This window comes from Anabrus simplex, chromosome 14, assembly GCF_040414725.1.
Source record: "Anabrus simplex isolate iqAnaSimp1 chromosome 14, ASM4041472v1, whole genome shotgun sequence".
Taxonomy (NCBI): Eukaryota; Metazoa; Arthropoda; class Insecta; order Orthoptera; family Tettigoniidae; genus Anabrus; species Anabrus simplex.
The window spans coordinates 69473459-69496167 of NC_090278.1; the positions used below are offsets into that span (position 1 = coordinate 69473459).

General features: G+C 38.5%; 1 protein-coding gene across 1 annotated transcript in view; it reads right to left on the bottom strand.

The window, feature by feature from the left end:
• The window catches only part of Nipped-A (Transcription-associated protein Nipped-A), a 347371-nt gene that overhangs the window by 290260 nt on the left and 34402 nt on the right, over positions 1–22709 (bottom strand). The window contains exons 6-11 of the mRNA XM_067157840.2: positions 21163–21329; positions 19109–19344; positions 11733–11937; positions 9530–9700; positions 6842–7104; positions 2148–2302 (exon numbers count right to left, since the gene is read on the bottom strand). Coding sequence (XP_067013941.2) covers positions 2148–2302; positions 6842–7104; positions 9530–9700; positions 11733–11937; positions 19109–19344; positions 21163–21329 — 1197 coding nt within the window. The remainder of the gene's footprint in view (positions 1–2147; positions 2303–6841; positions 7105–9529; positions 9701–11732; positions 11938–19108; positions 19345–21162; positions 21330–22709) is intronic.

Sequence of the window (22709 nt, forward strand, 5' to 3'; positions counted from 1 at the left end):
GTTTATGGATGCTAACTCTACCCTCATCTTCCAAACTAATAGATCCTGCTACATAACTTGCAAGACTGGAGGAGACTACTTTCACAAAGGGGCCGATGACCTAGATGTTAGGCTCTTTTAAATAACAAGCATCTTCAACACTTCCACAAAGTTCAAAATTTCAGAAGTAGGTTTTAAAATGGAATTGTTATTGCGTATGACAAGATCACGTATTTTCATTGTAACTGTGTTCTACCTTGTAATTTACATGTTGATTCCCAGAGGGATTCTGAAATATTTGTTCCGAATGAGTAAATTTATAATACCAATATAAATGGTCTGTTATTGGACATTACAAATTTTCCAGCTAACTCATTCCTGGTTGCCAGCGTTTTGCCCCCGTATGCTAGGCAGGGCTCATCAGTTGGTACCTAGCACACCTACCAAGACGCTGGCTAGTGCACACCATGGAGGCCACTGCGTAGGCTAATTGTAACCACCAGCAGTGCCAATGCACTATGGGAGACTTTGTCTCACTACCAAAAATTGTAAGACAAACTTCCAAAGATGGCTGCACCGTTCTCTGTTTGCACCAGCGTTCCATAATCCGTTTTTCTGTGGTCTGAGGGTGTACCAGGAGCGGAAATTCATAGAAGACTTTCAGCACAATACGGGGACAATGTTTTGACACAGCAAAGTGTTTACCAGTGGATTGAACCGTTCAAAAGGGGTCGCACAAGCGTAAAGGATGAGGAGAGATCCGGGCATCCATCTGCAGCTGCAACTGATGCCAATATTGAACAAGTGCGTGGTATGATCCTGAATAACAGATGAGTGACTGTTGATGACGTGGCAAACCATATGCACATTTGCCATGGCTCTGCATATGAAATCATGCATAACAGGCTTAACTTTCACAACGTCTTTTCGAGATGGGTTCCAAAACAACAAAATGAAGAGCGGAACCGCAATCGTGTGAGAATCTGTCACCACCTACTGAACCATCATGCTAATGAAGTTGAAACGTTTCTGAAACGGATCATCACTAGAGATGAAACATGGGTTCACAACTTTGAACTAGAGAGCAAACGTCAGGGCATGGAACGGAAGGAACAGTGTGCCCGTAATGTATTGAAAGTCTTCCATGAATTTCCGCTCCTGGAACGTCCTCAGCCCACAAAAAATGGATTAAGAACACTGTTCTTCCTTGGTGCAAACAGAGCGGGGCACGGCCATCTTTACATCGCAACAGCACAAGCTGTACTGATCTGTTAACACTGAAACCTACCACAGACGTAGACAACGGTGCCATCTAGCTGCTGGTGAGTACGCAACGCCATAGAGTAACCTAAACCGAGCTCGATAGCTGCAGTCACTTAAGTGCGGCCAGTATCCAGTATTCGGGAGATAGTAGGTTCGAACCCCACTGTCGGCAGCCCTGAAGATGGTTTTCCGTGGTTTCCCATTTTCACACCAGGCAAATGCTGGGGCTGTACCTTAAGTAAGGCCACGGCCGCTTCCTTCCCACTCCTAGCCCTTTCCTGTCCCATCGTCGCCATAAGACCTATCTGTGTCGGTGCGACGTAAAGCAAAAAAAAAAAAAAAAAAAAAAAAGAGTAACCTAAAGACAATTAGAGCAAAATTGCAGATATTTATTGACTTGCTCTCGTATTATGCACCCATATTGACCTATGCAACTGAGACCTGGACAATAACAAGTAGGGAGGAAAATAGGATTCAAGCCGGTGAAATTAAATACCTATGAAGTGTAATATGAAAGACAGAGTCAGAAGCCAAGCTGTGAGAAAGGAGGTTGGAATGGTAAACATAAATGAGAGAATTGATAGGAGTAAGATGGTTTAGACATGTAAAGATGATGGAAGAGAAAAGAATACCAAAACAGATGATGGAGATAAAAGTTCAAAGTAAAGCGAGTGAGAAGGAGACCTAGAACAAGGTAGTTCGATTCAGTAAAGAGGAGTGCAAGAAGAAGAAGCCTGGACTGGTCCAAAATATGGAAGAGGAATGGTGGAAGGATAGAGAAAGGTGGGATACTGCCATAAATGCCCCGACCCGACAGGATCTAGATAAGGGGGAAGGAGGAAGTACAGTTCTCTCAGTTTCTCAGCCTTGTAATAATCTCTCTCTCGTCCCCAAACGTAGCTCACCTTGCAGGCTGCACAGCCCCATGTAATAGTCTTGACACCACAAACCAAGGTCTTCACCATACTACGACAGTCAGGAACACTGTAATTACACGTCTGACTGGCTGGGAAGCCAAACCGAGATTTCTCTTCTTTAGGTGCCTGAGACGAACTTCCTGCTGAAAGAAAAAAATAAATTACTTTCAAAAGTGGGGACCAACTCAGAACATTTTCTTGATCTCATATTATAAAATCTACAAATCCCAAAGACCGCGCGATATTTTAGGATTTTAATAGCTTCCTCTGTGGATCAATGGTAGAGTTAAAAGCTATAAATTTCATTTTTGTTCCATATTGAAGTCCAATTATAAATAAAGTGACAAATGGGTCCACCTTTTCAATACAATATATCAAGAAAAATAAATATTTCATCAGTCTTGGGACTAGTTTCAGCCACTTAGTGGCCATCTTCAGCCAAAATAAAAATTTAACAGATCATGTGATTAATAAAACATATGTATACAAGATAAAGACAATGTTGCAGGCACAGTTTTTCAATCCTAACTTCAATCTAAAGGAAATTTCAGAGAAATCAAACATTTTATTTTTGACCTTTTAATTCCTATCTTTAGTAATCATGTCTCAGATAAAAATTAATGCTTTCTTTTATAATTGCTTTAAATTCCCCTCTCAGCGGCAGTCTTTCTTTCCGTATCCTTCAGCTACACTTTAAGAAACCCCTTCTCTCCCTCTCATCTCCCTTCAGACCTCATTGCCCTCCCTTCCTCCCCTTCATTATCCCCCCCCCCCACTCCTCTCCCTATCTACTCCTTTGTTTCCATTGCCTGCTTCCTCTAGCAAGTCAGTGTTTTGTTCTACAGTACATCAGACATTAGATGTACTGTACATTTTACTATAGAGGTGAGACTCATCAATAATTTTTCTCCTTTTTTAATTTCTTTTCTGTTTGTTTATTCATTCTTAATTCTGGCTATCAAAAGAATGGGACAAGAAAGATTACCAAGAAGAGTTCTGCAATGGGAAGACCAGTTGGAAGACCAAAAACAAGATGGAGGGATCAGATGGAGGATGAGGTAAATCGGAGAGGACTACAGTGGCAGATAGTGATGGAGGATAGAATGTGGGAAGAAACAGAAGATTGGAAGAGGCTCTGTGAACGACTTGCATAAGCAGAAATGTACCCAGGAAGTAGAAGAAGACTTCTAGATTTACTTCACTGCCTGAGGTCCTAACTCAACTTAAAGACATCATATTTTGACAAGAAGAAATTACAACGCAAGGAGTCCCATAAAGGCTAAATTACGCCGATCTAGACGACATTTTACCACCAGTGAACTCGTTTTTCAACCATCATGTGCGATTTTAGCGTTTCTCATCATGTTTATTCTTAAAAAACAGCAACATAGTCTATAATAAGAACTCACCCTGATTTGAAAAACTGATTTTATCATAAACAGTCTTAATATAATCGAGCGTAGATATGTTGGACAACGATTTTTAAGAACATCTAATTACCATATACTATTTTTAACATTTAAGCCATCCATTCCGTTTTACATTTTAAACAATCTGAATGATTTTTTTAAAAAAATTGTTTTAATAGACATAAATAATCTTATTGATTATTTTTAAAGTGTTAAATTTATATATTTTTATCAATGTATATTAGACATTCTTTTGTGATATACACCAGGATCAGGGCCCTGACCCACCAATGATTTATGTTAACTATTGCTGATGTTGCTCACAAAGTTGAGTGAAACATGTCCAATTTGTGATTAAATGGTTTCATCCTAAATATAAGGATTTTGTGTATTGGAAAGGTGGTTCATTAATTATAATAATTTGATACTCTGAACTCCAATACGGTTGGAAAATGAGATTTATAACTTGTAAAGAAGATCACAACCATAATTTCTGTTATACGTATTTTAATGTTATAATTATTCTTGCAACCTTTGTCTTGCATACATATGTTTTAGTTATCACATGATCTGTTTAACTTTTATTTTGGCTGAAGATGGCCATTAAGTAGCTGAAACTAGTCCCAAGACTGATGTACTATTATTTACTTGATATGTTGTATTGAAAAGGTCAATTTATTTCTTATCAATGGTAGAGTGTTTGCTTCCTGACTGCAAGGTCCACATTCAAACCTGGCACAGGAAGTCAGATTTCTTACAAGCAGAAATGTGTCCACTCAGCACACAAAATGACATGATGTCGGCATGTAAAAAATTTCTGATGACCCATATGTTTTCACCCAACGAAGGTAAAATTCAGCCCATGAATGCCCAAGAGAGTTCCCATTTCATAGCAGTCTCTTAGAGTAAAATAGAACATTGTAAATGACATGGAGGCAGCCTAAATGGCTTCAAAGTAAAATGTCTGCAATATGGCACAGCAGTTCAGGCCACTGGATTATTATTATTTAAGGGTTTAAAAAAAAAATCTTCATATAAAGAGACACATTTCAGAAGATGGAAATTGACAGACGAATGAATGCTGTATGATTTTGACCAAAAAGTCATTGTCATCATTTTGTGATTGGGAAGCAGAAAGTGAGTTACTGAGTGCACTACTGGAAGTGAGAAACTACGAAGTACTATATCGCTTGCTGTAACAGCTGCTGGCACACACATCACTCATACAACATTGGATATGAATGGTTTAGGGAAATCAAGCGGGATCTCTATTTTGATGTCCAGCCCTCCTCGTGTTGGACAATTTCCTTGGCAACCTGACGGAAGACACTAAGAAATTATTCAAAACCATGAAAACCGATTTAGCGGTGATACCTGAAGGACTGATATTAGTATTTCAACCCTTGCATGTTTTGATTAAATACGAATAAACCAGTGAAGGTGTGCAAAAACTGTCAGTTCTGCTCAATATCGGAAAGTGTGCACAAACGTATTCCAAAAGGAAAGATTCGGAATCGAAACTGGTGGAGCTCGTTTGCGAGTGGATATTGCGTGCTTGCAATATGTCTTTGAAGATGATCAAAAAGACCTTCAACAAAGCGAGAATCTCGAGTATGATAGAGGAGACTGATGAGCAGCGATTGCAGGAGCCATTCTTCCTGCAGTGATGGTAGCGAAATTGAAGACAGTAGCCTATAAAAGATAACACTTCTTTTTTTTATTTTTTTTATTTTATTCATTATTATGTATGTGATTACTACTTTAGTTAATTCATATTTATTTCATGTCAGGTGTCGCATTAGCAGAAATATATTCCAGTGCCCATAGTTCAAACCCGCGTGTTCAACTGGGCCTGATACAGGGTCTATACTAAACTTGCCTGGTGTAGGACCTACACTATCTGACTGTTCAGAAGAAAACTTATGCCATAATTTTACCCCAGATGATGATAACTGAAAAAGTTGAATTTTTTTTTTTGTATATGTCTGATGTACCTTTTAAATGTAAATAAATTTTTTGTATATCTGAATTCCATGAATAATTAATGCACCCAAATTTTTTGCCTGTGTTTTTCGTCAGAAAAGCATGTTAACTCTTCAAGCCAGTATTAAAAGTTGGCCAAGATTTACTCTACAGCAGTAATAAATTTTAGAAAAATATCACAATTTTTCATCCTGTCACAAACATTGCTATAACTTCTAAACAACTTGTCTGATTTTGTTCAAATTAAATGGATATGCAGTTCATATCATGCAGATGTTGTACCTACATACCCTGGCATGCAAGGTAAAAAAAAAAATGCCTAATTACCTTCTTGTTGGAATAAAATTCGAATCAACAGGTGTCCATGACCACTCGGGTGAGCATTCACGTATATTACTATAGTTATCTACATCACACATAATTTCCTATTATGCATAATCATCATCACTAATGCTCTAATTAACACTCAAAGAATTCTCATCACTACTTTCACCCAGTATGCGTTCGAGAGCTGCATTAGATAAATACAGACCATGTGAGGATACCGCCATGATGTTTACAATGATCGACGTTGATGAAACAAATTCTTTCTATGCCAACAAATGCCGTATTGCAGTAGAAGATACTCCCCTGCATAGAATGATACCCTGTGCTGCGGGCCGTGCTAAAAGTTCACGTTGGCAATCAACAGATGGCATGCAGATGTACATCCAAAACATTGCTAGCCTAGTCCGTACAGCTATACGTAAAACTGCTCCTGGTTTATATTTTGCAGGTCCGTACACGCACATGTCGAACTGGTTTGAACAGTTAATTATGCAAGAAAATACAGTACATGTGTCGCAACATTCATGATGAACCGTTAAACAAAAAGAAGTCTGCAGAGGCCAGTCATAGGAGATTTTTTATAATACAGTATGTATTGTTACTTTTTGTTTTTCTAGAGAAGCAAAACTTAAGAAATCTGGTATTAGTTTCCCTAGAATAGGATTCATATTGAAGAAAAATGTCAAGGAATTGCAAAGTAGGCATTTCATAGATATTTACTGAGAACTTCACATCTGATGCCTTTCAAGAGAACAAGACCTAGGCGTAAACCAACGGAAAGGTGGGTATGGTAGAAGAAGCAAGCACACAAGAGGAAAGGTGAACACTGGCAGACTGAGTTCAGAGAGAACAAGAGGTAGAAATGGAAGTAGTTACTCCATTTCAATACCTGACAGGGAGTCAGAAAATCGATGAAGTAGAAGATGTTTGCCACTATCTACAATAACATGATCGGGTACCAACCTTGAGGAGAGTCCAATGGCAAGCTGGTGGTCCCCATCAGAATTTGACGGTTTCGGTCTGGTGTTCCTGGAAGTGATGCTGCTGTAGTACCCACATTTCCTTCCTGCCCAGGCGCTGAGGTGCCAGGAGTGTTTATGAGAGGTGTGAATGGTGGATTCTGATTAGCCGTTTGTGCAGGTTGGTTGTTCAACTTTGCTACAGTTGTTACGCTGTTGGCATTAAGGACTGTAGACACCGCTGTTGAATTTCCCATTGTCTGTTTACTGAAATCAGAAGAGAAAATTGGTTCTGTCCAAAGAAAGGTATGAGGAATGACAGTAACTCGATTCCCTCCGCACCCATATCAATGATGTGAAAGTGACACTCATAGGGTTGGTTGATTTGTGCTGTCTCAGTGATGAATGCAACGGGAATCTAACTCACTCCACACTTTCCTACTATGCCTCTTCAGTGATACCTACACTTACTATCAAAGTTGATGATAGATCTGCTGAGGATCCAACCATCCTTTGGGCAGCCTGCAGCAGTAATGTCATCTCTCGAAGATTATAACAACAACAACAATGATAATCGGATTGGATCTCCTTCTCTTATCATTAACCCGACAGCGTGGAATACCATGCTAGTACAGCATGCGCCAAACTTTGGCAGATGTGGAGTGTCGTACCTCTGCGCTGCTTCCGCATTACACCACCATTTGTTGTTGGGATTGTGAACTATGTCAAATTTGTTACCATTGATGCTTTCACGGCCCGTACTTAAAGACAAGACAAAGGCTTTTTGGGCTTATGCCGTGTCAAGGAAATAAGGTGAAATTCTTTACATTTTGCAGAGAATTTTGCTCTGCGTCTTCAGAAGAAAATCTCCGCTGTTCACGAGGAAGACTTTACCAATAATGAAGGTTTCAATTTAGACGTTACTAATAACGTTCATTCGTCACCAGATTGTTCACCGTACACAGTACAGTGGTAGCAATTGAAGCGGAAGCTTGTGTCGGTGTCATATTTTCATACTGTGTGTACACCTGTTATGTGAACCCCCTCTCAGACTGATGCTTCCGCTGAGTCACATACATGTGTAACAGGTGCCTCCAGATTTCACTGATAAGGTGAATCTACTCACGTGGTTCAAAGGTATTTTGTAAAGTAGAGAGGGAGTGAATTACATTGTACCAAAATATTGTGAGCAAATGTGCTCAAACAACAGAGTTACAGTGGTTCCAATATTGTACATTTTACATTCCAATCACTGTAAGTAGCAGGTTCCACACATGCTACTGAGTGAGGTCAGAAAATGGGAAGTGGTGAGAATACGCACACACAAAAGAATTTCAGGGACATTCTGATACACACCACGACAGGTCAGCGTTGGATGAGGGAGCAATAGAAAGAAGACAGGACGACATGAAAAATTAAAAACCGAGTAGCATCAACACTCATCAAGAGGCCATGAGGACAGGTCTTCGATCCTGATGTAGGATGTGTAGTATAAAAAGAAAGCTGGATAAACATAGGTGAAGGGAGGAGACAAAAAAGATTAGCATGATTAAAGTATTAGCAACACAGAATTTAAAAAATAGGAGAAAAGGAGCCTACATATCAACAGAGGAAATGAAGGACACACAACTGATGAATAAAGTTATTTAATAAGAATAAGAATTTTGACAGGAGCTGGCTAGGAAAAATTATGTTTACTCAATGTTATCAATTCCACAGAAACATTCCTTACAGAACAGTGATAACCAGACCTAAATTTCAGAAGAAATTATGCTTCTCTGTTATTCTTTCCTATTTCCAACTTCATGTTAGAAATGATAGAGCAGAGCTAAGATGGCTTGGAAACTTTTTTTTAATACAAGATGCTTTACGTTGCACCAACACCGATAGGTCTTATGGCGACGATGAGACAGGAAAGGGCCAGAAGTGGGAAGGAAGTGGCCGTGGCCTTATTTAAGGTACAGCCTGGTGTGAAAATGGGAAACCATGGAAAAACATCTTCAGGGCTGCCGACAGTGGGGTTCGATCCCACTATCTCTCGAATACTGGATACTGGCCGCACTTAAGCAACTGCAGCTATCGAGCTCGGTGGCTTGGAAACTTGATATGAATGCAAAAGGAGAGGATTCCAAAGAAAGCCTCTAAAAAAAAAAAAATGATCAGTAAAAAGAGTGCAAGAGAAGAGTACACAAAATTCCCAAAATTTACAAAGTTACAGTGATTCCAATAACGCACATTTTATTTTCCTAACTCGCTGTAAGTATCGGGCTCCTCCCAAGCTAACGAGTGGCACACCACTTCAAACATCCAAACATGTTTCGGTACACTACTCTACCTTGTATGGGGTCTGAAAATGGGAATGGTTGAAGAGGAATATACCTAAACAAAATAAAGTTCCAATTCTACAAGAAAGTAAACTTCTGTATATATTAATGAAATGGAGGAAGAACATCCTCACAGTGTTTGCATTAAGTGAATACTTTGCATCCTCAAAATAATATTGGGCAATAACCAGGCATCAACATTAATTTTCATCACAAACATGTACTCCTTTTTAACATAAATGTATATTCAAAACATTTACATTATTGAACTGATTTTCAAAGATATTTGCCTAAAGAAATGAAACAGTTTTATTCTTTTTCCTGCACTGACATTATCAATATATTTTACAAAGTAACCGTATACTCACCATCTGTTCATTAACACAGGAAGCTGAATCTTGGAAATGGTCTTGAACTTGAGGACAAACACCTCGAGCATTCTGAGTAACAATTCTCTACCATTACCATTCTCCATTTCACTTCTCTGTCTGATGCAATCCACCAGGTTCAGCAATAGTTTACACGACATCGTCTGGATACTACGAGAAGAAAAGAAAACGCATAAATATATCTTAACTGAAACCCACAAAAGAAATTAGTTAGATTTCAGTAAGTTCAAAAAAGATTGAAGTCCTTGATAATTTTGTTGAAATTACTAATAATGTGCGGCATATTTTGGTGCCAGAAGTTAGTCAAGGCTAGTAAAGAGCAGGCTGCCTTATCCTATAAGCCCTGTGGAAACAGCACTCCAGAGCTGTGCAAGACCATAACCAGCCCAAAACTGGGTGGCAGGGCGAGAACATATCATGACACTAAAGGCAAAGAAAGTAATGATAGGTGATTATGTATGTTGTAAATCAAAGTAATAATTATTGCTATAAATGCATGAACTGAGAAAATTAAGAGTACGTGAAGCATTATCTGATCCTGTGAAGATTAAGAGGGCGGTCAAGCAAGGCAGTACCATGGTACCTTGATATTTTGTTATGAATATAAATAATGAGTAAAGAACTGGAACCACAGAGAAGACTTTCTGCAGATGATGTTATACAGTAGGAAATAAGTTATTGGATTTTGAGACTCTGCAAAAAGACCTTGACAAGACAGACAGCAGACAATGGTATGATAGTAAACAGTTTGTAAATTTCAACAAGAGGAAAAGGCCTCTCAGTTTTAATTACCGTGTTGATGGATTGAAAATGCCTCACAGGGATTACTGTAAGTACCTAGCTGATAATATAAGGAAAGAACTCCATTGGGATAACGAGCTTGCAAATAAGTTACACATCTCTGCACATGGTTATGACGGTATTTAGGGGTTGTAGTAAGAATGTAAAGGGAAGGGTGCATATGCATCTGGTAAGACCCCAATGGCACCTTCACCAGGATTACTTGATACAAGAACTGTAAAAGATACAAAAGGAAGCAGTACGATTCGTTAGGAGTAATTTCCGATAAAAGAGTTGTGTTACGAAAATGTTATAAACTTTGGGCTGGAAAGACTTGGGTAGTAACAAGATGAAACAACTCGACTAAGCGCAATGGTGTAGAATGACATAAGTAGACGAATAATCTTGAATGGAGCTTTTTTCTTTTCTTTTTTTAACTTTTTTTTTTTTTCCTACTGGCTTTACATCACACCGACAGATGGGTCTTATGGCGACGATGGGATAGGAAAGGCCTAGGAGTTGGAAGTGGCCTTACTTAAGGTACAACCCCAGCATTTGCCTGGTGTGAAAATGGGAAACCACAGAAAACCATCTTCAGAGCTGCCAACAGTGGAATTCGAACCCACCATCTCCCGGATGCAAGCTCACAGCCGCGCGCCTCTAACCGCACGGCCAACTTGTCCAGTGAATGGAGCTTTTAAAGGTAAGAAAGATCATAAAAAGATAAAGTTGAAAATCATAGGGAATACTGAGGTAAATATTCAGTTATAAGCAGAGGATTTAGGAAATGGAATAATTTACCAAGGGAAATGTTCATTAATATTCAAATTCTTTGAAATCATTTAAGAAAAGACTACGTAAATAACTGATAAAGAATCTGTCACTCGGCAACAGCCCTAAATACAGATCAGCGATGACTGACTGACATGCAAAATTTTAGTATCCTAAATGTCATGACCTTGTTCCTTTGTTTCCTTCATCTGACAACGCTCATAAGATGTCACCACCCATCGCAGTCTTCTAGCTGGTTGGTGATCTTCTTTACTTGATTAAACCATCTACTTGCTGTTCATTTTCAAGGAGTTCTGCCTTCTACTTTGCCTTGTAAAATATTATTTTTCAAATGTTGCCCATCGCTCCTCAAAATGTACCCAAGGAACCACAGAGAGCTTTCATTCACACAGAAAGATATGTGAAAAAACACATGTAATATCTTAAAGTATAACAAATTGCAGTGAACAAACATTAATACAATTCTACATGCTAAATGACCACATAATTTAGAAATTACTTCCTAATTGCAATGCTGGTAGGGAACACAGTACTAGGAAAATCCTCCAGACAATTCACTATATACATATGTAAATGAGGTACAAAAGGAAGAATTGGCAGAAGTACCTACTTTGTAGGAAGAGACTCGTCGTGAACATTCATAGAAAAAAGATGGACGGCTCTTGCCAAGTCGGTCAAGGGTAAATGTTGACGGACATGATGAACCAGATCGGCTAGAGTGCTATAGGCCAGGGGCCGTAAGGACTCGTGTGTAGTCCAACCCTTCCCCAGCAGCACATTCTCGTCAAAAAGGCGATCCATGTGGGGGACAAATTCTGTAAGAAATAAGACAAAATTCACTTTATAACTGACAAAAAACAACAACATGGCAACACTTTATAAACACAGGTCGTACACAGAGGATAATGATATTTATGCACAACATCTCATCAGTTGTTAACCTTCTACAAGGAGATGGCACCAGATGAAGAGTGAAAGAGAAACTTTAAATAAAATCAGAACAATTTTACATCTATCCATCCTGGATGGTTTACTCTCAGATGATAACACTTCAGCTCCCATAGTAGAGCCCACTTCTTTGGTTGCCCAAATTTGTGAACTTCCACTTCTTATTTTGGAGGGTCTATAAAAGTGTGACATGGCAACCACTGTTCGTCTATGTACACTACATCAGTAGCATCACCTTCTCACTGTGCACTTTCTTCCTTTAACTAGTAGCTTGAAAAAATCTCCTATCAAGTGAACCCCATTCTACTCCTCAGTCCAGAATGAAAATTCTTAAACGGCATTAAAAACAAACGCAGGACCTAGAAATAAGAGGCAGAGACATAAATGCGGCACCACAGGGCTGGCTTCTGCTGCTACTGCTACTACTACTTTTATCATTATAATTAAAGGAACAATTAGAAATTAAAGAACGAAAAATCATGAGAAAAATCTTAGAACCAAGAATCATAAATAGAACTCATTACCCTAAACCTAATACAAGCACATTTCCAAAATTACAGATGCAATTCGAATGTGACAAATCCAATCTGCAGGGCATTTGGAATGAATGAACTCTAACAGACTTTCACATCAAATTCACAAATTTCTACAAAACAAGGTCACTAGACCAAAGTGGTACAAATTATTAGAGAAAGACCTCACTGAATTAGGATCGCCAAATCAACAAGATTGAAACGAAATACACATCATTCAACACAGGGATTTCAGGAATAAGAAAGGGAACCCACACGATCGGCATGGTTGAAGAACCGGAGACGTGCACAATCACTGAAGAACGAAAAATGAGCACAAAACCTCCATACAATTCAGTATATACAGTACATACATAAATGAGGTACAAAAGGAAGAATTGACAGAAGTACTTGCTTTGTAGGAAGAGACTCGTCATGAACATTCGTAGAAAAAGGGTGGACGGCACTTGTCAAATCGGTCAAGGGTAAATGTTGACGGACATGATGAACCCGATCGGCTGGAGTGCTATAGGCCAGGGGCAAAAAAAGAAGGCCGAAAAAATGTTGATTCCGTGTGGTCCTAGGTGACCCATTCGTGAAGAAGAAGAAGAAGAAGGTGAATCTGTACTTCCCCTCTCGTCTTCTAACCCCAAAATCATATCCACGTTTCTATGCTTTCCCGTGTAGCATAGAAAATGTATGAGTATATTTTTCTTCCCTCCTGTCTGACTTCTATTAGGAAGCCACTATGTCACAGTATATGCCCAATTCGGGCAAATCATCGTTCACGCAACTGCCCAATACGTACTCTTCTTTCACCTACTCTACTACTTCAGCATCTGTGATTCAAAAGGAATCTTAAGCAGGCACCTCCAACTAGGTTTTGGCAGACCAGAACAGTCAGTTGTTTGGAACATTAGGAGTGTTTGAGGTGGAGTGTTTCAGTACAGTGTGCCGGCACACGGCACTGTAACTGCGCGGCAGAGAGAACTTTGTGAGGCAACATAAAATGCTCCGTGTCAGCGGGAATATGCCTGTATCGGACATGCTGTGTGCAGTTACAGCCAGCATAAAACTGCACGGAATGTGAAGGAATGCTCAAATTTGCCCTCAATAATCACCATTACAAGCTTCTTTTAGGTTGAGATTTTTTTGGTTAATATGAAATAGACATAACAAGGTTACAAGGGCAGTACAGGTGTTTAAATGTAACTAATCCAAGTATACTTTCACCAGCTGAATGTATCGGCCTGTATTGTAAGTAATTAGGGCCAAGATAAAACTTCACAGCACCTGAAAACGCAGTCAAAACTCTGAAATAAGCACCCAAAAAATCATGTCTAAATGTTGTTTTTTAGGATAAGAATGTTTTCATTCATTCTGAAATACACCTGTCACAATTACACTGGCAGTAGATTTGTTTACAAATGTCACAATGTTATTTTCAACAATTAAAAATATACTCGCACAGTTGAAGAAACATTTGTCAGTAGTCTATTTACATACACAATATACAAGCGAAACACGAAAATAAAAATTAACCCATGCAAGCAAAACACGAAGATAAAAATTAAACACTATATACAAGCGGAACAGGAGATTAAAAATAAAACTACCTAAGCAGAACATAAAAATAAAATTTAAACACAATGTACAAGCAGAACATGAAAACAATAATTGTGGGATGTTTTAGTTTAAAATGTCTCATCACTGTGCCGGTTGAAGAACCCTGTTGAAGATCCCTTTGCAAACAAAATAGGATAAATTTCATTTCACCCTGTTCAGTTTAATTTAGTAAAACAGCCCTAAGAAGGACTCCCGTGTGACATTCTGCAAAGTTTACAGTCTTTCGTATGGTATATATTACTAGGCTTCAATGAAAACACTCTTACAGAACAGTTGAAAACAAAACAGAACACATTAAGTTATTCGCATGTAGCGAAGGCCCGTGGTCAGTGCAACAAAACTCACAGAACAAAGAGGATATGACGGAACACAGAAAAACTCCAGCACATGGTAGCACACTGCCGGTATCAACAGTCAGCTAGTAGGCGAAGTGCAGTGCATGTGGCGCTTCTGACGGAACAGTGAGTCACTGTCTCGGTCGAGAATGTTTCGGAACAACTGACACTCTGTGTTCCGGAACAGCGGACGTAACTGTGCACCGGCACAGTGTACTGAAACAGGGACACAGTGCCCAACCCTACCTCCACCCACCTCATCTAAAATGCTTGCTGATATGACCTGTTAGATTGGAGTTCAGGGACCACGTTCGAGCTCACCATACAATCTTGGTAAGCAAACAATTACTTCAACGAATCACTTCCTGAGCTCTAGGCTCAAAGCACTCTTGGTCAGTATTTTACAGTACAAACATAGTTTGTTTTATGGTACTTAAGTTGTCAGTTTTTTTTACCAATTGGCTTTACGTCACACTGACGAAGATAGATCTTACGGTGACGATGGGATAGGAAAGGGCTAGGAGTGGGAAGAAAGCGGCCGTGGCCTTAATTATGGTAAAGCCCCAGCAGTTGTTAATTTTAGGTGTTAGGCCATTTCAACGGAGGCCATTTCAATGGATTTTTTTCAAAGAAAAACGTTTGAAAATGTATACGTGGGTAAATATTTCACTGCTGAAAGAGTATTTAGTTTGAAAGACAATTAAATCATTCGAAAGAGTATTTAGTTTGAAAGACAATTAAATCATTCTTATTTCGAAGTACCGTATTTACGCGAATAATCCCCGCACCCTAACTTTTGAAAGGCTGATTTTGAAAAAAAAAAAAAAATGTCAACATTGACTCAAATAAAACCGACACCCCAATTTCGTGCCTCAATTTGCTTAACAAAATTTGCGGGTATTATTCGCGTAAATAAGGTATTACGAGCTATGCAATTCAGTTCGTCGAATTTTTTTAAAAAATATTGAAGGCTGCAGTGTATCTCATGGACTGCAAACTACCAGTTAGTAGATTCCTCCCTAAATATCTGGTGTAATGGACTATCCATGGCTTCATCTTTTTTTTTTTTTTTTTTTTTTTTTCAATTAGAAAAATGATCTCCCTGAAAGACAATATCACAAAACAGCAACTTTCACCCATCAGTCATAACAAGTGCTGGTTTTTAAGAAACACCGATCATGCTTAGAGCAAATCGTGTTGAACGAAGACCAGGTTGTCGAAGAATATACTGCCTTGACAGTATGAAAGCCAATACCAGGATACGAATACACACACTGAGAGATACATTACAATACAGAACTATATGTTGTGCCTTGATCAGTAAAGTGTCCAAAGGTCAGTCTCGACTGAATGGATCAACTCATTAACATCATTCATTGCAGATATACCATACATATGTGAATAATCCCCACCATCAAATAATTCCCACGTCCAAACTTTAGAAAGGAAAATTTTAAAACTTTTTAGAAAGGTATTGGTATAACACTGTTAAATATTTAATATTGAAAACAGTAATTACTACAATACAATAAATTACAAAATTACGAAACAACTCGTTGCTATTACATGTTATAAACCTCATTTTAGGTCCGTATTGAAAATTTACAGTTCAACAACAATAAAGGCGTTTTAATTTGTTCCACCTATTCAATACTTTTATTTTCACTTATAGTGGTTACATAAATAGACTCTTAGTTAAATGGGACATGTTTCGCCCTCAATTACGAGCATCTTCAGCCTAAAAACAATCATCAAGAATACAACTAATATTAAAAGTGAAAGCTAAAAGTTTAGCCAGTTATTAAAATTCGGAACATAAAAATGTGAAAAATGATACAATATATAAAGATGCTAATGGAAAACTGTCTATGATTAAACTATAATCTTGTCGGAGACTAAAACTTCTTCCATTAAAATTCTAATTAAAAACAGTTCGTTTAAAATATTAGTGGAAAACCAAAGTGGTAATAATATAAAGCCAACGACATGAGGGCGTGAACACAAGCATAAGCAAGATTGTCATAAATACGATCTTTCCAAGGCCGCTGATGAAATTCGTCAGCATAAAGTGAGACAGAGGCATCTGTTGAAAAATTGTAGGTGGCCCTTAGCACCGGTAGGTAATACAATTGGCCAATTATTACCACTTTGGTTTTCCACTAATATTTTATATGAACTGTTTTTAATTGGAATTTTAATGGAAGAAGTTTTAGTCTCCGACAAGATTATAGTTTAATCATAGACAGTTTTTCATTAGCATCTTTATATATTGTATCATTTATCACTTTTTTATTTTCCGAATTTTAATAACTGGCTAAACTTTTAGCTTTCACTTTTAATATTAGTTGTATTCTTGATGATTGTTTTTAGGCTGAAGATGCCCTTAATTGAGGGCGAAACATGTCTCATTTAACTAAGAGTCTATTTATGTAAGCACTATAAGTGAAAATAAAAGTATTGAATAGGTGGAACAAATTAAAACACCTTTATTGTTGTTGAACAACTTGTTGCATCATAAATTTCAAAATTATGAAAATATATCAATGTGTATTATGCATTACCAGTTTGCAAGAGTAAATACGAATTTCTCAGACACAAACCTATGTAAAATTCGTAGAAGTTCACTTTCTTCATAACTAGCTGCAAGATGCTGCACAAAGATAATTTTCCTACGAAAACTAAAGTAATTTCACTCAAAAAGATGTGCGAACCATCCACAGCTAGCATTAAAACCAGTCACTTTCAACTCTGTTGCTATTACTATAGCATTCAACAGGTACAGTTCACTTATAACCGCACATCCAAACTGTCTCCTTTCTTCCAGTCACATATTCATATACCATGTTTTCGAATGCTGGAAACTTTGCTTTATGTCTCCAAAATGCTCAGCGGTTACAATTTGTATGTTCAAGATGAGCTTTATTTTTATTTTTTGCATGTACGACAAATTTTATCTACATCGTACTTTCTTCCTGCAGTACGATTACCAATTTGTTCTGCCTCATCAAAAATGTGGAGTTTTTATTTAGTTGTGAACGGCTTACATCCGCCGTATTGAACACATGCTACGACTTAAACTACCACCGCACAAATTTTCCAATTTGCTTTACAACGCACCGACACAGATATGTCTCATGACGATTATGCAACAGGAAAGGGCTAGGAGTGGGAAGGAAGAGACCGTGGCCTTAATTAAGGTACATCCCTAGCATTTGCCTGGTGTGAACATGGGAAACCACGGAAAACCATCTTCAGGGCAAGGTACAGTGAGGTTCAAACCCACTATCTTCAGAATACAAGCTCACAGCTGCACAACCCTCACTGCATGGCAACATATACTGCACCCAAAAGAGAAGACAGAAAAGTACCAACTTCCAGATTTTTGTGTGCCAAGGAGCACTGTAGCAACCTTGATGCAAATAATAACCGCACGCCAACTTTTCACCACCAGATTTTAAGAGAAAAATAATGTGGGGAAAATTCATGCATATATGGTATTATCTAAATCTACGACATCATTTGTGTACATTCTGTAGAATATTCACTCAACTACAGGATTACTCCGTACTTACCGTTTGCATTACATCACACTGACACAGATAGGTCTTATGGTGACAATGGAATTTTTTTTGCTAGTTGTTTTACGTCGCACCGACACGGATAGGTCTTATGGCGATGATGGGACAGGGAAGAGCTAGGAGTTGGAAGGAAGTGGCCGTGGCCTTAATTAAGGTACAGCCCCAGCATTTGCCTGGTGTGAAAATGGGAAACCACGGAAAACCATCTTCAGGGCTGCCGATAGTGGGATTCGAACCTACTATCTCCCGAATACTGGATACTGGCCGCACTTAAGAGACTGCAGCTATCGAGCTTGGTGAGGATGGAATAGGAAAGGGCTAGGAGTAGGAAGAAAGTAGCGATGGCCTTCATTAATGTACAGCCCTAGCACTTGCCTTGTATGAAAATGCGAAACCGCGGAAAAACATCTTCATGGCTGCCGAGAGTGAGGTTCGAAGCCACTATCTCCCGAATGCAAGCTCACTGATGCGCACCCCTAACCAAATGGCCTGCTCGCTCGGTGGATTACTCTTTATTTTTGGACGGGGTAACAAGGCAACACAAAAGGGAACTGGGGCAAGAGGTGCTGAAACCAGAACGGAATTTAGGAACAGAATGAGCATTAGCTGTAGAAAAAAAGAGTAGGAACTTCTGTAAGAGGAGCTGGAACAGAAAGTGGAACACAACTGGAAGGAACAAGAACTACCGCATGAGGGAAACGAAAATGAAGAAATACAGAAACTGGAACTCACTGAACAAGTAGAATATAAAAAGGAGAAGGAGGGGTATTAATAGTGAACAGAGGAAGCCATTCCAACATGTTTAAATTTTTCCCCAAAAGAAGTTCTTCAATGTGCTAGAATATCAATAAACATTCTTTCTAACGATTTAAGAACGCATCACAATTGACTGACTGCAACATTCGAGTCAACAGTGCAACAGTCAGTCGAAAGAAGAAACAGAAGACAACACAAGAAGAAGATTACTCTAATAAACCTGCTACTCACTCAGTTTCAGATCGGTGGACAGGATGTGCCGAGCAGCGATCAACAATTCTTTACGCAAATGAGCCACTTCCTGTGGACACAGAGACAACAACCCCAGTAGACCTTTCACCATATGAGTAGCATGTTGGGCAACTACTTCCTGATAGAGACGGATGATAAAGGCCAAAAAGGACAGTGTCTTGATTTGTGCACCCATAAAATCCACATACACCTCTTTGTTGAAATCTGGATGAGTTCTATAAACATAACAATGACATACACTATAATTACCCACATATGTTCATGTAACTCCTGAAAATAGACTGAGATTAGCATAGAAAGAAAGAAAGAAAGAAAGAAAGAAAGAAAGAAAGGCTCATAGCAAAAATCTCAGAAATGAAATTTAGAAGAAATCAGTCTTAAAAAAAAGAACTGACCTTGCTCATCTGGGAACAGAGTAACTGACAGTGCAGTGGCAGAAACTGAAAACATAACATATGAATATGAAACGGCAAGCAATCATATTCAATCCCATTCAGGCAAAATGTAAATACAGTTTGGTTGCACACAGTCAGTGATCTTGGGATTGTATTCGATTTGTTTATTTTCACCTATTCAGACCAAACTGCGATGACAGAAGCGGCTTGTTCTATTGGCTTGAGGAATTCTCATGAATTCCTTGCGCAGTTTATTGCACGGTACATGTCATCCATTTTACTTTGGGAAATTAGAGACTGCAAACATGGTGACGAAGAATTTCAGATCCTCGTAATTTTGGCCTGTAGCGAGAAACCTTAATGTAGTAGGAAGATGATCATGGGATTTGTCATTACTGTTTTCTTTGCGATACAGTCGAAACTGGTTAAGACGTCCCTCTCTAGCGCATTTCCTTGGGTTATTACATCATGATTCCGAAGTCCCAGTCCATGACCTATTAAATAGATGCTAAAGAAACCTTGATAAAACATTTACATCACTGTAGTACGTTTGTAACTCCCACTATACGACATTTGTATCAGCATTCTCGGCCATGTTGCGGGCACGACGCGCAAGCAACAACTGGCCTGGATAAGAATTTGGTAGAGAACTTAATTTCACAGCCCCAATGCACGGAAGTGTGTCGGCCTACAGCTGCAGGGAGCATCAGTCTCAAGCCAGTCTTTGATGTGGGCCTGGGTTTGTTTCGATCGTGCAACAGAAGCTCATGTCTAGTGTTGGTGCTTAATTTTACATTCGTAAGTGAATTGTGCAACAACGTACATAAATCACGCCTACTGTACTTACGCACAGTGGTTCGCAGGACATTCACTTATGGAGAAGAAGAAGAAGGCTAGACAGTTTACAAATAATGAACAATTGAAGTTTATTGAGAAAGCGGATGCTAATCCACACATGAAACGTGTGCAAATCACCCAGATGTTGGACATTCCTATGATAACTTTAAACATAATTGTAAGGAACATGTATAGTTCACATCGCTAAGAACGTTTTTCCTTGATGTTTCACTATGTTGTTGCTCTAAATGTATTATCACTATTTATTTCATTAATTATAATTGTAAACACTTGTTTCTTTGTTTTCATCGCAATTATTTTTACGTTCAAACCTAACCTTAAATTTAACAGCGTAAGTGTTTTTTCAATTTTTAGCATGTTCCTTCCTTATAACTTCTTCCGGTCCCCACAAAAAACATCCGAACCAGTTTTGGCTGTATTTTGGTTTTACCCTCTGAAGGAGCTTGCGACATATTTCCTTAAAATCCAAGTATATAAGAAATCCACAGTTTACAGTCATAAAAAATAAAACGTGAGTGTGTATCCAGCTTTAATCTCAACAAATCATTAAGTCTGAACAGGTGGGCAACCATGTATTTCTGACTTGCCTCGCAAGTACAGGTAAGTCTCACAGAAGTCTGCATGTGTATGGGGGCCTTAATGCAACTTTCTATCATGAAATGTGCTAAATGTTTGTGCTATCCGACTCTTATTATTACATAATCTTCTGTGGTAAATCAAAATTCTTTCCAATTTTACCCCTCTTCAGCTTAATTATATGGCAATGCGTGGTGTGTTTACCTTTGAGCAACAGTTGGTTGCAGTGTTATCGTGGTCATGATCAGCGGGATGAAGTCCGCAACATCCTGGTGTACATTCTGTTTGTACAGTTGAAACATGAGCACCACAATGATGGGCAACTCTTGAAGAACTTTCAGCGACATCGTAGCTTTGGGTATCAAATTGTACTGAAAAAAATACAAGAGGGCAAATTATTAAAATTGAAATAAATTCCCAGATATGGCTTCACAGAAAGTCATTTGTACAGATATTTTAAAAAGAATAAATATTCAAAACTTCAGTAAAAACAAAAAGCTCGTTTTGGTGATATTTCATAGATTAAGGTAGAATCTTATTACATATCCTTTGAGTTTATGTCACGTAAAAGAGAGAAAGAGGCTTTAAGGTAATTTTATATTTCACTAAGTCTATTCACCACTGTCATAAACTCTGTCCCTCAGGACTGTAATGGAAATTGGCATTCCACTGCACCCAATCTTCTGTTTCATGGCCCAGGGTTCTGTTCTCTTTTTCATCTAGTTTACCCATGTACTGGACATCTGCCTTGAGATCTCTGTCCTTCAACTTTTTCCCAGAACAATGTTTTCCTACAGGTGTTCTTCTCGCCGACGTACTTTGTAACTAAAGACATGCTTTATTCTCCGGTAACAAAACGATAGCTGTTTCTTCATATTGAGTTCACAAACAATTGATTCCTTAGTTCTTTTCTCCACGCAAAACATCTTCCTCCTAGATGACAACATCTCGAACACATAATTCTTCACATGTAAAAATCTAACATCAATTCTTTTCCGATCTCCTGCTTAAACTGTCCAAGTTTCTGCACCATAAAATAAAATTGGAAAAACTAGAGTCTTGGTGCATCTGCTTACTGCACAATCCTACCAGCTGTCAGCTTCAATACAGCATCTCTCAAACGTATTTCATATGTTGAGCTATCATCTTTATCTATAACAGAGCCCATATTAATTTATTCACTCTCTTATTCAGACAGTAAGTTTGTTAGTACAACAGACCCAACTCGATCAATAACCATGATCTTTGTCTCACATTTATTGACCATCAAACAAAATTTTTAACATTCACTCTTACGTCTTGCCCGCGTGCATCAACCTCGGCTCTGACACCTCGTTAGTGCGTTCCTCATGAAGACATTTTTCTCACAAAGCATGTCATAAATTTAAAGCACTGATTCAAGTCGTATTAAATTAATATAAAAATACATCACTTACCACATCACAAATTTTCGCTACTACCACTTCAAATTATCGTATTTTTCCTGACCCTGAAAGTGATTTCAAACACAGATAAGAGCACTCACCAAAGGAGGCAGGTCAGAGAAAGTAGCACGAAAACGAGAAAAGGCCTTGAATTCCTGAACTTTACAGAGCACAGTAAATTACACTTTCGGGGAGAAAGCCGTTAGCCTCAGCAAAGTTCAGTTTTGCTTGTTGGTTTTCAATGATATTGATGAATAACAAAGCAAGCCTGCTTGTGCTGGTATTTTGTGTTCCATTCATCATCATCATAATCATTACTGTTCTGCC